Genomic DNA, 17,991 nt, shown 5'->3' on the forward strand with positions numbered 1-17,991 from the left:
AGCTTAACCAGATTCACGCACCCAGGGGCGCCAGGAGGAAGCTGAGAGATGGATAAAACACGTATCAGTGTTAATTCCTAAACCACACTGATAGTAATCAAACATATTTCTTGGGCTCAAAATGAACAATCTACAATATTCCTGGGAAAGACACTTAAAAGATGTGAATCTAGATAAACAGGTTCCCAGACAGACATCCAAGGACAAATCTGGGTTGTTCCCCTGAAGAATCACGCAAGTCCTTGAAAGTCAAAACAGACTCTAAGAAAATCATCCATGCTACACAATGGAGAGACCTTGAAAAAACTGTGCTAAGTGAAAGAAGTCAGGCACCTTGAAGACCATATATGGTCTCATTTCACTATGCCCAACACAGGCAAGTCCATAGAGACATAAAGGAAGGTATATGGAGTTGCCAGGGGTTGAGGAAAGAAAAAAGCAGTGTCTGCGATAGGCTTAAGGTTCTTTCGGGGGTGATGAAAATGTTCTAGAATCAGATAATGGTGATCTTTACACAATCCTGTGAATAGACTAAAACCACTGAATTACATGTTTTAAATATGGAATTTATAGAATGTGAATTATATCTCACTTAAAAAAAATTCAATATAAGAATATACTGACAAGGGTCCTCTCTCTTATGTTGCTAACAGGAGTATCAGTTTGTTTGTTTTTTTTTTGGCTGCAACACATAGCATGTGGGATCTTAGTTTCCTGACCAGGGACTGAACCCATGCTCCCTTACAGTGGAAGCATGGAGTCTTAACCACTGCATCACCAAGGAAGTCCCCAGTGTTAACTAGTGAAAGCCTTTTTGCAGGGGAGAGTAGCAAAAACACTAAAATTTTAATCATGGATATGCTTTTAAGTCAGCAATTGCTCTTTGAGAACATAAACTAAGGGAAACATTTAGAAACTCCAAAGTTTATATGTAAGAACACCTGATACAGAATTGTTTTTTAACAGAGTAAAAATAAATATCCTATTTAAAAGTAAACACAGGGAACTCCCTGGTAGTCCAGTGGTTGGAACTCAACACTTTCACTGCCGGACTGCTTGGGTTCAGTCCCTGGTATGGGATCAAGACCTCACACCATGCAGCATGGCCAAATAAATAAATAGAACATAAATATCTTATTTGTCAATCTTTAGGAAAATGCTTAAATTAATAGCACATCTACATAGAATAACACTACACAGCCATTATTAAACAAAGTTTTAGCTGACATTTAAAAATTTAAAGTTTTAAAGTTTAAAAGTTAAAGTTTTTTAGCTGACATTTAAAGTTTTAGCTGACGACATGTGGGAAAATAAAAACATGTATATATATATATATATAATCTAATTTTTTAAAATAAGACATCACCACTAGCTTTTTAAAATAAATTTTAGGATACATACCATCATTATGTTTGGGAGATAAGACTGTGGGGAAGTTTCACTTCTTTTCCCCAAAACTTTCTCAAAGTTATTACCTGTTTGTCTTTAATTGTTTCCCATGATTAGAAGCTTTATAAGACAGTGACTTTGTGGTGTTCCCCAACATTTTTGTGGCTTATAGTAAAACTCAGTCATGTGGTTATTGGGTGAAATGAGTATTTTCAATTTGAGAAAAAGAAAAAAGTCTACAAAATTGTACATGAAAGCAAAAATGACAATACCCGTGTACAGAAGAAAGAAGAAAATAAAATGTTAACAGTCATTTGAGGATGTGTAAATTTTTTTTCTTTTTTAATACACAGACATCTAGATTTTCAATAATGAGAATAATACTTTCATGATATTTGTCACAGATAAACTTATCACATGGATGTTTAGCAGAAAAATTTTAAAGACTTGAATGATAAACAGGAAAAACTGTTTGCCAGACAATTCATGGTCCTCCAAGTCATCAGGCTTCAGGAATCCAAGGGAGACTATGAGAGGTGCCAGCTCACAATGACATCTGACTGGGTGCAGAGCACGGTGCTCTCTTCACTGGGGCCAGGCAGGCCCCCGCACACCCTTCACCCAAAAGCGCTTCCTCCAGCTTCCGCCCGGCGGTGAGCGGCCCCATGGGGCCCTGCTGCCAGTCTGCTTCAGGGCTGCCCACACTCACCAGGGAGAGGAAAGTGTTCTGTGTGGTGCTGTTTAGCCGACTCTTTTGCAACCCCATGGACTGCAGTGTACCAGGCTCCTCCATCCACAGGATTTTCCAGGCAAGAATACTGGAGTGGGTTGCCATTTCCTTCTCCAGGAGATCTTCCCCACCCAGGGATGGAACCCACGTCCCCTGCACTGGCAGGTAGGAGTCTTTGCCACTGAGCCCCAGGGAAGCCCATGCTCTATGTGCAGACTTGCTTAATCTAAAGAAATCAGTTAAATATAAAATTAAGCAGAAAAGCTTAACTAAGTTTGAGACCTGTCTTTTTTAAGTCCAAATAACAAAAATTAAAATACAAAATAAGAAGCAATCGCTCTTATTAACAAGTTGGGTCTGTGGGCATTTCAGGTGGCAAACCTACTTCCCAATTAAAATTAGAATTGTCTTATATTTTTGCCTTCTCTTTCATCTGAAAGAGTATTTCTCATAGTCACCTGACTGTGGAATACAGTAAAGACAGAAAACCCCACATATCCTTGCCTTTTTATACTGCAGTTGCACTGGGACGCTCATCATTCAGCACAAAGATTTGTGCTGAGATGGCAAGACTCATCTGAGGAGGGAGAATGTCAGTGTATGTGTGTGTGAGTGTGTGTGTGTCCCCTCTGTGTTGAGTTTTTTCCCTGCATTCAGCATATTCATCTGAGACAGAGCATCAGAGAAACAGAGTGAGTGAGCAGGTGTGTGTGTGTCACAGAGAGAGACAGAGAGAGAGCAAGTGTGTGTGTATGTCCCCTCTGTGTTCCTTGAGTTTTACCCCTGCATTCAGCATGTTCAATCCTTCTGCACCTAAGAGTTCTGTGCTCTGGGCGGTAAAGCAGCCATTCCAGTCCTGTGTCTCTTCTCCCACAGTCACAGCTGGTTAGCGCCAGGGGAAGAGTTCAGTTTCAGGGATCTAAGGTGGAAAGCTTAGGTATGTAAGGTAGACGCAGGTGTCCAGGAGGCTCTTGGATATACTTTTCAAGGGATATGTCCAGAAGCGTACATTGGACTGCCCAGGAAGAATGCGTGAAGAGAGAAGAGGGAACAGGGCCTAACACGAACAACAGCAATGCTTACGGTTCCCAGAGGGGGAGGAACCTACGCACCGTGTGGGAAGGAGCGTCATCAGGCCAGTGACGTAGCGGGAAAAGGGCAAGAGAGTGCGGCGTCACAGATACCTGAGGATGAGCCTATTTTAGGACAGAATGCTCACAGGTGTCAAATGCTGCTGAGGAGCAGGGAAGCTAAGAACTGAAGAGTGATCAACACATCTGGTGATGTCATTTCTACAAAACACATCCACCCCAAAACCCTTGAACCTGGTCATTCCTGGTCCCCATCTCTATTTCCACATTAAAACAGGGTACAGGGTGGTATTGGGTTTTCATCTTACAATGTTCCAGGAATCTTAGAAAGTCAATATCTCTAAATATATCTTTAGGCGAAGTCAACCTAAACCTTGTCAATTCCAGGCAGTAACCAAAATGGGGCGGGGGAGCAGGCAGATTATCAAATTTAGATGCTAAGAAGAAAAGAGCAAGAGAGAGGGAAATTATTTGATAAGTGCCTGTTTGTTAACAAGTGTTGTTTCTAGAAACTACGAGTTTTATTTTCAAACAACTATGGCCCTAATGGAAAAACCAAAAGTTCAAAGTGATTCAATTCTCTAAATCTGTCAAAGAGGAATGATGTTTGCTTCATCCAAGGCTAGGGGAGGCCTCTTCTAGAATGTTTTTGTGGCATCTTCTAAACTAAGTAGGTCAACAAATACAGAAAAATAAGACTAATTTCCTTCCTTTTCCTTCCTGGCCCACCTGGAATTTCACTGTAGGCTTGGGCTACCAGGGCCTCTGAGCCCAGAACTTCAGCAAACCCTGGCCAACAGCACTGCCACATACCAAAGCCCAGAAAGACCAGGGCCTAGAGTCAGGAATACTGCATGTGTGGACGGGAATGGTGCTTTTCATATACCCTAGTCACAGCTACTGAGTATTCAGCACTGTTTTGATATCTGAAGGACAAAATAGACACCAGCAATGATCATAATACCTGATTTTACTAAGGACTGAGTATTCTTGAACAGATTATGTCTCTAAACAGCTCTACGAGGAAGTATATTATGGTTCCAACTACAACTTCATTTTCTAGAGAAGCTCAGAGAGGTTAATAACTCACCCAAAGTCACACAGCTCGTGAGCAGTAGACTTGCCATTTGAGATCAGATTTGATGCTTGATTTTAAGAGCCACTGCTCTTGACTCCTTCACGATGCTGCCTCAGGCTCTGGATACACCAAACTTAGAATCAGAATTAGCAAGACTGTCTAAGCACCTCAGCCTTCCCTGGTGGCTCAGATGGTAAAGCATCTGACTACAATGCGGAAGACCCAGGTTCAATCCCTGGGTTGGGAAGATCCTCTGGAGAAGGAAATGGCACCCCACTCCAGTACTCTTGCCTGGAAAATCCCATGGACAGAGGAGCATGGTAGGCTACAGTCCATGGGGTCACAAAGAGTCGGACACGACTGAGCGACTTCACTTTCACTTTCTCAGCTCCTCTACTTTATCTCCATCATCCACTGCCCAGCACCACTGTATCTCCCTAACCTTTCCCCAGAAAACCGTTAACTCTTTCCTCTTCTATCCATCTCTTTACAAATCCATTTGTTTCCCAGAATAGAATGGGAGAATACATGAAGAATCAATCAATCTAGCAGAACGTTGAAGATTAAATAAGTGACCTCAGACTTTTCAAAACTACCCAGAAGGACCCCAAGATAAGGGTTGGCGGCTACCAGAAGACCTGCAACCACCATCCTAAGGATGTATCTTGTTAGCACTGGGTACTGTATTTCCTTTTCCCTCTGCAAATGAGAACTTTTGATCTTTGGTCACTAAGTGTTATATAGTTTCTCCAAACTTCCAAAATTTCTCCAAAACTGTATCAGTGGTAAAAGGATGAGCTAATTAAGAAACCAGACAGTGAGTTAGTGAGAAGACTATAAACCGCACCAACAGTGGGAAGAAGTTCACTGCTGTTACTTCTGCTTCCCCTCATAATGCTCAGAATACCAGCTTTGGGCCAGTTTTTCCCGAGAGTGTATCCCAGTTAAACAGGGGAAGGCAATTCTCTGCAGCTATATCGACACTTGTCAAACGTCACAGATCCTAGATCTCTCGTCACCACTTTGATGTTGGCCCAAGGCCTCGTTACCAGAGCTCCCCAGACTCCTCTGGCCAGGAGGGGAGATGAGGCAATGCTATTTGCTGTTGAAACGTGGTAGTCTTTATTCCAGGGTTTCCTACATGTAAATAGATTCAGTGTCACTTATTCGTAGAATTTAAAACTCAGCAGCTTATTTCTGTTTTTAAAACATTCCTTTGTGTCTGTCTCAGCTAGTGACATACTGAGTGACATCAGTAACATGAGCTGAAAGAACCACTATGTAATATATAATTATATATTTTAATTAAAAATTGTATCTGTTTAAAATACTTTTTTTTTTGGTACCAACAGATAAATACCATACATGGTAAACCCTAGGATTCTAGTGAGGATGGACCTCGGAGGCTATCTAGCCCAGGCTCCCATCTCCTGGCCTCTGACACCCAAGCAAACGGCTCTCTAGCATCTCCAGGGGCAGGGAGCTTACTGCCCACAAGGCACAGGACACGGCTGAGCAGCTCAACTTCTCAGGATGGTCTTCTTCAGCTGGAGCTATCCCCTGCCCACCTGTAACTCTCCACATGTGTCCATACTCATCCTCAGATGAGACAGATAGATACAGTTAACCTCCTCTCCACAAGATCCTTCTCAATCTTCCCTTCTTCAGGCTCTATCATCTTAGTCTCACCTATCATACCTCACGCAGTCAGTGTTCCTGTATAGTCACTTTGCTCTGACCTCTCAAGTATATGTTTCAGAGCACAAAATGAATTAGGGCAGTAACAAAAGTGAAAATATGCTAAGGTATGTCAAAAGATCAGTTTGCAAGCCTGTGGATTGCTTTGGTGGGAAGGTTTTTTTTATTTTCATGCTTGGCAGCATCTTGCAGTTCAGGCATCCGTATGGCTTCTCACCAGTACCTAGAAGAGAAGCAGCAGCAACTGCTCCACTTAATTAACTTTCTTCTCTACCCCACCTAACTTTTAAGTAAGAACCCGCACTATCCATCAACACTGACTATGAGGTCTAAATGAAAACCCATCTCACTGAGGCTACATAATAGCCAGCTGACATATTAAAGGTCTTAATGTGACTTTGAAAATTCATGTTGGAATAATTTTGATAAAGAACGTTTTTTTGTTTTGTTTTGGCCACCTGATGTGAAGAACTGACTCACTGGAAAGACCCTGATGCTGGGGAAGATTGATGGCAGGAGGAGAAGGGGACGACAGAGGATGAGAAGGTTGGATGGCATCACAGACTTGACGGACATGAGACTGAGCAAGCTCCGGGAGCTGGTGACAGACAAGGAAACTTGGCATGCTGCAGTCCACAGGGTCTCAAAGACTGAGCGACTGAACTGAACTGTTTTTTACTGACATGAAAGCTTACTTTAAATAGTGTTTAAAAAATTAAATATGCAGATTGTTTTATAAAAGAATTATAAATCTGCCCATGTATCATAAATGACAATAGTTTTAAGGGTTTGGGGTTCTCTTCAAGTAATATGTTCTTTTGAACAGCAGCATAATATTCCACTGGCCCTGGCTATGATGTAAACACAGACCTACTTCACAGATACTGCAGGATCAGTTCCAGACCACCACATAAAACAAGTATCATAGTGAAGTGAATCACACAGAGTTTTTGGCTTCCTAGTGCATATAAAAGTTATGTTAACAGTATATTGAAGTCTATTAAAATAATATGCAATAGCATAATTTCTAAAAAAGAACAATCTACATACCTTAATTTAAAAACATTTTATTGCTAAAAAAAATGCTAACCATCATCTGAGCCTTCAGCAAGTCATATTCTTTTTGCTGATAAAGGGTCTTGCCTTGATGTTGATGCTGCTGACTGATCGGGGTGGCTGGGGCAGTTTACTAATATAAGGCAACAGTGAGGCTTACCACGTCGATGGAGTCTTCCTGTCACAGTCTTCTGTGCATGCAGTGCTGTCTGGCAGTGTTTTACCCACAGTTCAACTTTTAAAAATGGAATCAATTCTCTCAAGCCCTGCTGCTGTTTTATCAACTAAGTTCGTGCAATATTCTAAATCCTCTGTTGCCATTTCAACAATCGTCAAACCTTCTTCACCAGGACCAGTTTCCATCTCAAGAAATCACTTTCTTTGCTCATCATAAGAAGCAACTCCTCATTTATTCAGTTTTATTGTGAGATTGCAGCAATTCAGTCCCATCTTCAGGCTCCACTTCTAGTTCTCCACCAGTTATAGTTATTTCCTCCACTGAAGTCTTGAACCCCTCAAAGTCACCCATGAAGGTTGGAATCAACTTCTCCTAAATCCCTGTTAAGGTTGACATTTTGACCTCTTCCTGTGAATCACAAATGTTCGTCACAGCATCTAGAATGGTGAATCCTTTCCAGAAGGCTTTCAATTTGCTTTGTCCAGATCCATCAGAGGAATCACTATCAATGGCAGCTATGGCCTTACAAAATACATGTCCTAAATAGTAAGATTTGAAAGTCAAATTACTTCTTGAAGCAAAGGCTGCAGAATGGATGCTGTGTTAGCAGACATGAAAACACCATTAATCTCGCCGTACAACTCCATCAGAGCTCTTGAGTGACCATGGGTGTTGTCAACGAGCAGTCATTTTTTTCTGAGCAGCAGGACTCAACAATAAACGATGCTGTAAACACGTGCTATCACCCAGGCTACGTAATTTTCGTTTAGAGACTACAGGCAGAGGAGATTTAGCTCAATTTTTAAGGGCCCTTGTAGTTTCAGGATGGCACATGAGCACTGGTTCAACTTCAAGTCACCAGCTGAATTAGCCCCTAACAAGAGAGTTGGCCTGTCTTTTGAAGCTCTGAAGACAGGCGCTGACTTCTCCTCTCTAGCAACGAAAGTCCTAAATGGCATCTTCTTCCAATGAAGGCTGTTTTGTCTAAACTGAAAATCTGTTGTGTAGCGTAGTTACCTTCACGGATCACATGAGCTAGATCTTCTGCATAACTTGCTGTAACTTCTACATCTGCACTTGCTGCTTCACCTTGCATTCGTATTTATGGCGATGGCTTCTCTCCTTAAACCTCGTGAGCCAACCTCTGCTAGCTTTATACTTTTCTTGGGCACTTGCCTCACCTCTGTCAGCCTTCACAGAATTGAAGAGTTAGGGCTTTGCTGTGGATGAGGCTCTGACTCAGGGGAATGCTGTGGTTTGCTTGACCTTCCACCTAGACCACTAAAACTTCCTCCACATCAGCTATAAGCCTGCTGTGCACTCTCATCATTGATATGTTCACTGGAATGGCACCTTTAATTTCCTTCAAGAACTCTTCCTTTACATTCACAACTTGGCTAACTTAAGCACAAGAGGCCTTGATTTTAGCCTGTCTCTACTTCCCATGTGCCTTCTTCACTAAACTTAATCACCTTTAGCTTTTGATTGAAAATGAAAGCCAAGCAACTCTTCCTTTCACCCGAACACCTAGAGGCCATTGTAGGGTTATTACGTGGCCTAATTTCCATATTGCTGTGTCTTGAGGAACGGCTGTTTCTTGGGCTCAGAAGCCAGAGGAGAAGGTGAACGGCGGAGGAAGAGCCAGTCAGTGGAGCAGTGAGCACGCACACATTTATCCATGAAGTTCAGTCTCACAGGGGTGCAGTTCCTGGCACCCCAAAACCATTACAACAGTAACACCAAAGATCACGGATCTCAGATCACCGTAACAAATAAAATAGCAATGAAAAGGTCTGAAATATTGACAGAATTACCAAAAGGTGACACCAAGACGTGAAGTGAGCAAATGTTATTGGGAAAATGGCCCTGTTAGACTTGCTCAAGGCAGGGGTGCCACAAACCTTCCATTAAAAAAAAAAAAAAAAGTAGTATCTGTGACAGTAAAATGAAGCCTTCCTGTAGTCCCCTTTTTAATGAACACGTAAGTTCTTTTCCATTTTTGCTCTTATAAACAAAGCAGCCACGAAGCTGTACATGCAGTTTTGCACACTTGTCTGAGTATATCCATAGCACAGAAAATTCTGGCAGATGGAACTGCATGTTCTGCAGTGTTTGTCTGCTAACTTTTGACTCTAAAGAGCTAAGACAGGAAGAAATCAGGAGTGTAGACAGCCTTTAGACAGCAGATGAGTCAATTATTTCCTAGAACAGGCTGTTTTAGTTTGGTTTCACAAGGACCTATCTGCTGGAGACAGAATAGAGGGTCGTCCTTGGAACCATATCCCTAGACCACCCTGTATTCGACTACTGAGTGCTCTGTAGAAGCAGAGAGGGAAGTAGCTGGTCCCACTCAACCTCTGTGCACGGGTTCCAGCTGAAGAGCAGAGACTCAGACCTCCCCAGTTACCAGGTTGTCATCAATTCTGTACAAGGAAAACCAGCCCAATTCCAGGAGATCAAGGCTGGTCCCCTCATCTCACCTCCCTGGGCCTCACTGGTTTAGGTCTCTGGGTTGCTCTGAATAGGGAACCACCTGGAACACAGAACTATAATACCAACTGAGGAAAAAGATCTTAGCAGGATGGGTCACACGGGCCAAATGTTTTATCAACTCTCCTCCCCTCCAGGAAACCAAACTGTGCTGAATAGTTGAGAGGTTCACTATTTTCTGCAGGAGAAAACTTCCGCAGATCGTGATAAATAGGAGGTCTGTGAGAGAATGCTTTCAGTTTAATTGAACATCGAAAATAATAAATATGTAAACTATAAAGAAGTGAGCACTTCTCTCTTTATAAAAACTTGGTAAGCTATTCCTGGGGGCGGGAGAGGGGGGGAAACATTTCTTTTTCACATAACTAATTTTGAGTCATATTCTGATTTACAGTCTTCATTACACTTATTCCTATATGGAGCTGACCTGAGCACAGTACAAATCTATATATTAAGTCCTTCAGGACAGAGCTCTCAGTTAACCATGCGGAGAATGAAAAACACAGGAATCAGGGCAACCACCAGAGGCTGAGAGAGAAGCCACAACCACCAGCATCTCCTCTTGTTTAAAAAGAAAAGCAAAGCACCAATGTGAGCTGGATTCACTCACTTAAAAGATAGGTGATCTCTTACCTGCTTCTCTTTCTTCTGTATTTTCATTATCATCTATTAAAGGCAATTATTTTATTTCTGTAAAACATAAAAAAGGCAAGAATTATGTTAAAATCCACAATAAAACATTTCAGATTATCTCAAGATTAGCTGTGGCCCATGAAGAAAACAGAGAATGGAGGATTACTTCCCCAGAACATTTACGATTAGCAATCTTCCAGCCTGACACTCCTGAGAGCCCTGTGCACTGGCCTAAGCCTACCTACTCCTATCCTGAACCCTCATTTTTTGCTCTAGATGCAGCAGAGTCAAAAAAATACTGTCTTCGTAGATAAAACAAGCTATAAGAGATGCTGGCGCATTAAATCACAAAGGGAACTAAAAGAGGAACCGAAAGTGATGCCGTGAGTATATCTGGGGGGTGTGGAGGGGTGGAGAGGGGCTAGAACTAATAAGCAAAGCCCTCATTTTGCCGGGGAAGAAAATTAGTAAATAATATCTATAACTGATATATCAGGAAATAGAAATATGCACAATAAAAAAGAGTTAAAGGACTTCCCTGGCGGTCCAAAGGCTAAGACTCCATGCTTCCAGTGCAGGGGGCCTGGGTTCGACTCCTAGTCAGGGAACTAGACTCCATGTGCCACAATTAAAACCCAGTGCAGCCAAATAAATAAATAAATAAATATTTTTAAAAGAGAAAGAGCTGAAAGAGTTAAAACTGGTTTTTCTGAAGGAGAGAAGAGCTGGTATGAGACAAGACAGGGCACTCTTGCACTTTATCATATGCTGTCCTACATTACTTGATGTTTCAAACCATGTGCATTTTAAACTGACAAAATAAATTCTATTTCAATATCCTATAATTTTTTCCTAATGATTTTATCATACCTATTCCCATCATTTCCTAATGATTTTATTATACCCATTATTATTATACCCATTCCCAGGCTCCAAGCACAAAGCCCATGATGCCACTGAGCTTCTCATAGATGTCTTCTGAGCAGCACAGCCACTGGCTTGAGAGGTCTAGAAGTGCTCTGGGGCATCCAAGGGACAGAAGGACCTCTGTTCTAGGAAACCCAAATGGAGGGCTGCCTGAATCACCCACTCTCACCTCCCCCAAAGACAAACAATGGAAAGATCATAGTATATATATCTTGGCTTCCGGTTCTAGTCTGGATGTAGACACCAATTCATATTCATTGTTTACCTTGATTTCCTGGACATCCCACAGAGCTAGGAACCCATCCCAGAGGCGCACGATTATCCTTATGATACACTTATTTCTCACATGCAAGTGAATGCGGTATGTGCAGGCGTCAAAGAGAACTTTTAGATTAATCCAAGGCAGTCTCACCTAAGTGGGCTCATGGTGTGTTTGATGCAACTGAGGAAAATGAAGGCCTTGGGATTTCAATCATCCGTGGGAACCACAATTACAGTTTAAAGTCTGTCAATTTAGGGTTTTCTTTTCCTCCAAGAGTCAGAAGCATTTCCTATTCAAAGGAGCATAACATGTTACCAGGATACTGCTGCTTGCAAAGAGCACAGCATCCATGGAAGCAACAAGTGGCAAAGTGGGCACAGGCAGGCCCTAGACAAGGGGGAAAGAGAGGGCGGCAGAGAAGAACTGGCCAAGCCAGGAAAAGGGAAAACCAAGTCAGTAAATAGTGCTTTGAAGGGTCAGTGTGAGGACTAACATCTGATGAAACAACGAACTTTCCTCAAGAAAACCATAATTCCTGAGAAACGGCAAGGTAAGGGCTCTGAAATCAGGGCAGTTCAGAGAATCTTACCCTCTGGACTTCAATACAGTGGAGCTGACTCTAGGTCAACTATGTTAGCACAAAAGTCCACCTCCTTTATCTTTCAATTTTGAGTTATCAGATCCCAGAAAACTAACATTCTCAACCATCACAAACTGCCACAAATTCTGAAATGAAGAAGGAAGTTTGTGAAATAAACTCTAGCCAATAAAAAGGGATATTATAAATAACCAGACATGTAACTCAACTAAAATTCTACCCAACAAAATGAAATCAACTGCTTACAAAATGCAGAAAAAGTCTAGTGCCAAGAAAAATCACCTTCAGTTCAGTTCAGTCGCTCAGTCGTGTCCTACTCTTTGCGACCCCATGAATTACAGCACGCCAGGCCTCCCTGTCCATCACCAACTCCCGGAGTTCACTCAGACTCATGTCCATCAAGTCAGTGATGCCATCCAGCCATCTCATCTTCTGTCGTCCCCTTCTCCTCCTGCCCCCAATCCCTCCCAGCATCAGAGTCTTTTCCAATGAGTCAACTCTTCCCATGAGGTGGCCAAAGTACTGGAGTTTCAGCTTTAGCATCATTCCTTCCAAAGAAATCCCAGGGCTGATCTCCTTCAGAATGGCCTGGTTGGATCTCCTTGCAGTCCAGGGGACTCTCAAGAGTCTTCTCCAACACCACAGTTCAAAAGCATCAATTCTTCAGCGCTAAGCTTTCTTCACAGTCCAACTCTCACATTCATACATGACCACAGGAAAAACCATAGCCTTGACCAGACGGACCTTTGTTGGCAAAGTAATGTCTCTGCTTTTGAATATGCTATCTAGGTTGGTCATAACCTTCCTTCCAAGGAGTAAGCGTCTTTTAATTTCATGGCTGCAGTCACCATCTGCAGTGATTTGGGAGCCCCCAAAAATAAAGTCTGACACTGTGTCCACTGTTTCCCCATCTATTTCCCATGAAGTGATGGGACCAGACGCCATGATCTTCGTTTCCTGAATGTTGAGCTTTAAGCCAATTTTTTCACTCTCTACTTTCATTTTCATCAAGAGGCTTTTTAGTTCCTCTTTACTTTCTGCCATAAGGGTGGTGTCATCTGCATATCTGAGGTTATTGATATTTCTCCCGGCAATCTTGATTCTAGCTTGTATTTCTTCCAGTCCAGCATTTCTCATGATGTACTCTGCATATAAGTTAAACAAGCAGGGTGACAATATACAGCCTTGACATACTCCTTTTCCTATTTGAAACCAGTCTTTTAATATATAAAAAAAAATCAAGTATAATGCAGTAGAGACATCAAAAAACACAATTTCTAATTAAGGTCCACAAACCAGCATGCAAATGATCAGGGCCCCAGCACTGCCTGCAATGTGGGGAGAACAAGTCCAACTGATCGTCACTGTTGGCACGTCCATTGTCTCCAGCTTTCTGAGAGCACTCAGGCAACGTGCCACCAAGATCTATGGACTGCGGAGGTTCGCTTTCAGGAATCCACCCCGAGGCAATCAGCCAGTTGGAAGTCAAGCTGAGAGGAAGCTCAGGGATGGGGTGGGAGACAGTGTGGAAACGCTGTCACAGCAGAGCTCAGCCACTGCAGAGGGTCACTGTTCCCTGGGTCCCCGTCATCACAGGGCCTGGGAAGATCAGAGGCGGCCGATGAGCACAAGCTAGAAAGACTGGGAAGGTGTGGGGCTGACCCAAGTAAGGCTTGAATGTGGTTACTCAGCAGAGAGAAGGCTTGGAGGAAAACAGCTGGGTGAAAGATCCTAAACCAAATCTCACCACCATCCCTCACCAGGTTCACATGCGAGACACCCACACCCTCAGGGATTTTCACGCCGTGCAGATAAACCCACTCCATTCCCTGAAAGAGACAATGTGTGTGAAATCCAAGTGCGTCCCAGTGATGAGAGTAACTGCCTCAGGGACCTCCCTGGTGGTCCACGGGTTAAGACTTCACCTTCCAATGCAGGAGGTGCAGGCTGGATCCCTGGGATCCCTGGTCGGGGAACTAAGATCCCACATGCCAAGGAAAGAACTGCTCTCGTTCACCGAAAGCAGGTCTTCGGCCACCCCTGCGTTGTGACTGTGAGATCATTTCTAGTTCCTGGATGGATTGCCACGCGCCAGCACACGGGCACTTCACAAGGTAGCAGCTTCACCAACAGCCTCAGTATGGTGTTCAGTGAGCGTGTACCGCCGTTTACTTCTCCAAATACCGTCTAGTAGTTTACTAGGCATTCTCTCTGAGGTTTTCTCTACCTTTTTCCTCTTTGATGGCATGTATTTAAAAACCACAAAGCTACCTAATCTTTTTGTGCAGCTGAATTTTATGCAGCAGGAATAGCAAATGAGATATATGCTAAAGCAGGTACTTCTGCACAACACTGGGAACGGTTTCACAGCCTCTGCTGCTGTGCTGACATCACCCAAAAGTGGTGATTAGATAGATCCTTTAGGTTCAATAAAGTGCAAATTAAAACAGTAATTTCAGAGTCCCACAATTTAATTAGAAGCATAATACAAATATATTCTGAAACTCCTGTGTGGACAAACCAGGAAACTTGTTAAGAGAGTGTATTAAAAAAGTATATTAAAAAATAGTGTGTAACTGGGGCTTCCCTGGTGGCCCAGTGGTTGAGACTTCGCACTTCCACTGTTGGAGGGCATGGGTTCATTCTCTGGCTGGGGGCCTAGATTCCACATGCCTTGCAGCACAGCCAAAAAACAATAAAGATTAAAAAGTATGTAACTTTTGAATGACATGAAAACTGGGAGAACTCCTCAATACATCTCACTGCTCATTTATGAAAGCAGTATTTAATTACCTTCACAAGAAGGTTAGCTGTTAATAATATAAAAAGTAAACAATATAAATATTCCCATCCCTTCTTAACACTCACAGCAAAGCTTACATTAAGAAAAATGGGTGCAGGTTCATTAAGAACATTCTGAAATATATGACTTTTTTTTCTCTCTCCAGTTCAACACTTCTGCCCCAGCGCTATCTCCCAAGTTCCTCCGTGCGGTCAGCCTTTGTCTCCTCACCTACGGAAAGGCTGACAGCGCCAACCTCAGAGAGTATCAGGACACAGGACACACACAAGCCTTCTGGCAGCCTCTGGTGTCACCTGTCCTGGGCTTCCCTCCAGGGCAGGGGAAGGAAGGTGGCCCCCCTCTCCAGAGGACAACTAACCTTCCATCAGTACTTGGGGTCCATCCTCTCCTGCCTCTCAGCCACCTCAGCCTCTGGATCACTTTGTAGTTAGTCTCTCCTCATTTTGTTCTGGTCCCTTCAGATTGTCACCTGCCACCAAAGTCTTCCTTAACCCCCTACTCCCGCCAACCCCTGTCCCCCCACTCTCTTCTCTCACCCTAATTTAGCTTTTTTTTCCTGGCACTTGTTACTACCTGATGTTGTATTACATCTAGTTGATTACGAACTTATTACCTGTGAGATGCACACACATGAGTGTAAGCTCTGTTTTGTTCATGCTGTACTTCCTGAGTCTGAAAAAGCAATGGGCTCATAGCGGGGACTCAATAAACATGTGTTCCATGAAGAATCACTTCCTTCTCTCTGCAGACAAACAGGCTCAACTCTACCTCAGAACAGTAACCATACTAACAAATCCCACACCTGAATCATCACTTCCTTCCGTATTACTTCCCTAAAGCTCCTCTTGGCAACGACTCCCTAGTTAACAAGTCCAAGGCCTTATTCTGAGTTTCTTGCAGCACTGTAAGCTACAGACCATTTTCTCATCTTAAAATTCTCATCTCACTGGTCTCCTGGAGGCCATTCTCTCCAGCTTTCCCTCTGACTGCAGGTTTCCAAGGCTTAGCTTCCTCCATAGGTTCCTCGCATTATAAGGCCCAGCTCTTAAATGACAATGTCCCCATGGCTAAACACTCTTAAGTTCTAACAACTTCATGTGGCAATGTTAATCACATCACTCTAAAACAGGGCAGAGTCAATGATGTGTTAATAAATTCCACATGGGCTCTGAGCTCTCCACTCAACTCCCAGACTTCACCTCTACATCAGGTGTGTGCTCAACCACTCAGTCATGTCGGACTCTGCAACCCCGTGGCCTAGAGACCGCCAGGCTTCTCTGTTCATGGGATTCTCCGGGCAAGAATACTGGAGTGGGGTGACATTTCCAAATCCAAGTCCTCCTGACCTCTAAGTGGACTTATCCATCCATATCCTGGCCAGTTCCACAGATAACCCCCAAATCCCACAACTCTTCCAAAATCAAACTCAATGCTGCCTTCACACACACACACACACACACACACACACACACCCACCCACCCACACACCCACACACACACACACCCCGGCTCCTATGTCTCCCACTGGAGGTCAGAGTCCCACAACCTGCCACCCAGCCCCGAGTCCAGTTGTCCTTAACTCCTTCCCCTTCCCTAAACTCCTTCCTCTTTCCTGAATCCCGAGGATCCTCCCCAGTCCACTTTGGGTGGGGGGTGTTTTTCACCTGACCCAGCCTCCTAAGTGTCTCTATTCTTAAGTGCCTTCCACCCTCATACCATTACCCTCATTGCACCAAGCATGTGTTTTCCTAAAGTATCTGCCAAATCAGATCATTATCTCTGCAGTGTCTTCAGAAAAGAAAACATTCTTCCCAGCACAGAGCCTTGCATAAGGGATCCAGCCTCTAGTCCGTGTCTGCTGCTCTGACATTACCTTCCACCGTTCAGCCAACTGTTCTGAACACTTAAAGTTCAGGCTATGCCTCCTTCCACTTCATTCTCTTATCCTTCAAAATTCAACGCTGTGTGTCATGTTCTCCGGGATGTTTTACCTGACTTCCCTAAGCCCTGAAAACACCTCTGAGGAGCGCTAAGCCACAGCAGCTATGCCACCATGGTATCATCTTTTCCCCATATCTGCATGCCATCAGCTCCGTGCCTCTGTGCCCTCCAGGAAGGGACTGTATCCTGCAGCATCAGGCTCAGTGCCTGACATCTGGGCTCGTAAAGGATTACCTGTGGAGTGAGGGAGTGAATAAATGGGAAAGCGATGTTTACAGAAAAGGCTTTGAGCTCCAACCTTCTTTATCATAGCTGGTGGCCTTTCTTTTTCCTTTCCTGTTTACTGTTCTTTTATGTCCAATCAAATTTCTTAGCATTCATCATTCATGCTTTTTCAAAGTAAGACATGTACTTAGCTTAAGAATTCAATAATATGCAGCTTAAAATAAAAAATATTCCCCTGACTCTACTCCTCCCCATTCCTGACTCACTCTTCCCAGAGGCAGTCTTTTGATCTACAGCTCTTCCTTCTGCTACATTTCAAAATATTTCTTAAAAACAGTGATACAAAATTAAGGATAAAAATCATTAGGGTAATCTCAATAGATGCAGAGAAAGCCTTCAACAAAATTCAACATCCATTCATGATAAAAAAAACTCTCAACAAAGAGGGCCCAGAGGGAACATACCTCAACGTAATGAAGGTCATATATGACAGCCACGGGGCTTCCTCAATGGCTCGGCGGTAAAGAATCCGCCTGCAATGCAGGAGACACAGGAGATGCGGGTTCAATCCCTGAGTCGGGAAGATCCCTTGGAGGAGTAAATGGCAATCCACTCCAGTATTCTTGCCTGAAAAATCCCATGGACAGAGGAGTCTGGCAGGCTGCAGTCCAAAGGGTCACAAAGAGCCAGACAGGACTGATCAACTGAGTGCAACGACAAAGCCACAGCTGATACCATCCTCAACAGTGAAAAGCGTTTCTTCTATCATGAACAAGACAAGAATGCCCACTCTCACCACTTCAGTACTGGAAGTCCTAGCCAGGGCAATCAGACTAGAAAAGAAATAAAAGACATCTAAACTGGAAAGTAAACCCATCACTATCTGAAGACG

At 43.3% G+C, this 17,991-nt stretch overlaps 1 protein-coding gene across 3 annotated transcripts in view; it reads right to left on the reverse strand.

The window, feature by feature from the left end:
- The window catches only part of CHD6 (chromodomain helicase DNA binding protein 6), a 199,757-nt gene that overhangs the window by 135,067 nt on the left and 46,699 nt on the right, over positions 1-17,991 (reverse strand). For all 3 annotated transcript variants that reach the window (XM_055545058.1, XM_055545057.1, XM_055545056.1), the window contains exon 2: positions 10,344-10,400. In XM_055545058.1, the coding sequence (XP_055401033.1) occupies positions 10,344-10,376 (33 nt within the window). In that variant the 5' untranslated portion in view covers positions 10,377-10,400. The remainder of the gene's footprint in view (positions 1-10,343; positions 10,401-17,991) is intronic.

The sequence above is a fragment of the Bubalus kerabau genome, chromosome 13 (genome assembly GCF_029407905.1).
Source record: "Bubalus kerabau isolate K-KA32 ecotype Philippines breed swamp buffalo chromosome 13, PCC_UOA_SB_1v2, whole genome shotgun sequence".
Taxonomy (NCBI): domain Eukaryota; kingdom Metazoa; phylum Chordata; class Mammalia; order Artiodactyla; family Bovidae; genus Bubalus; species Bubalus kerabau.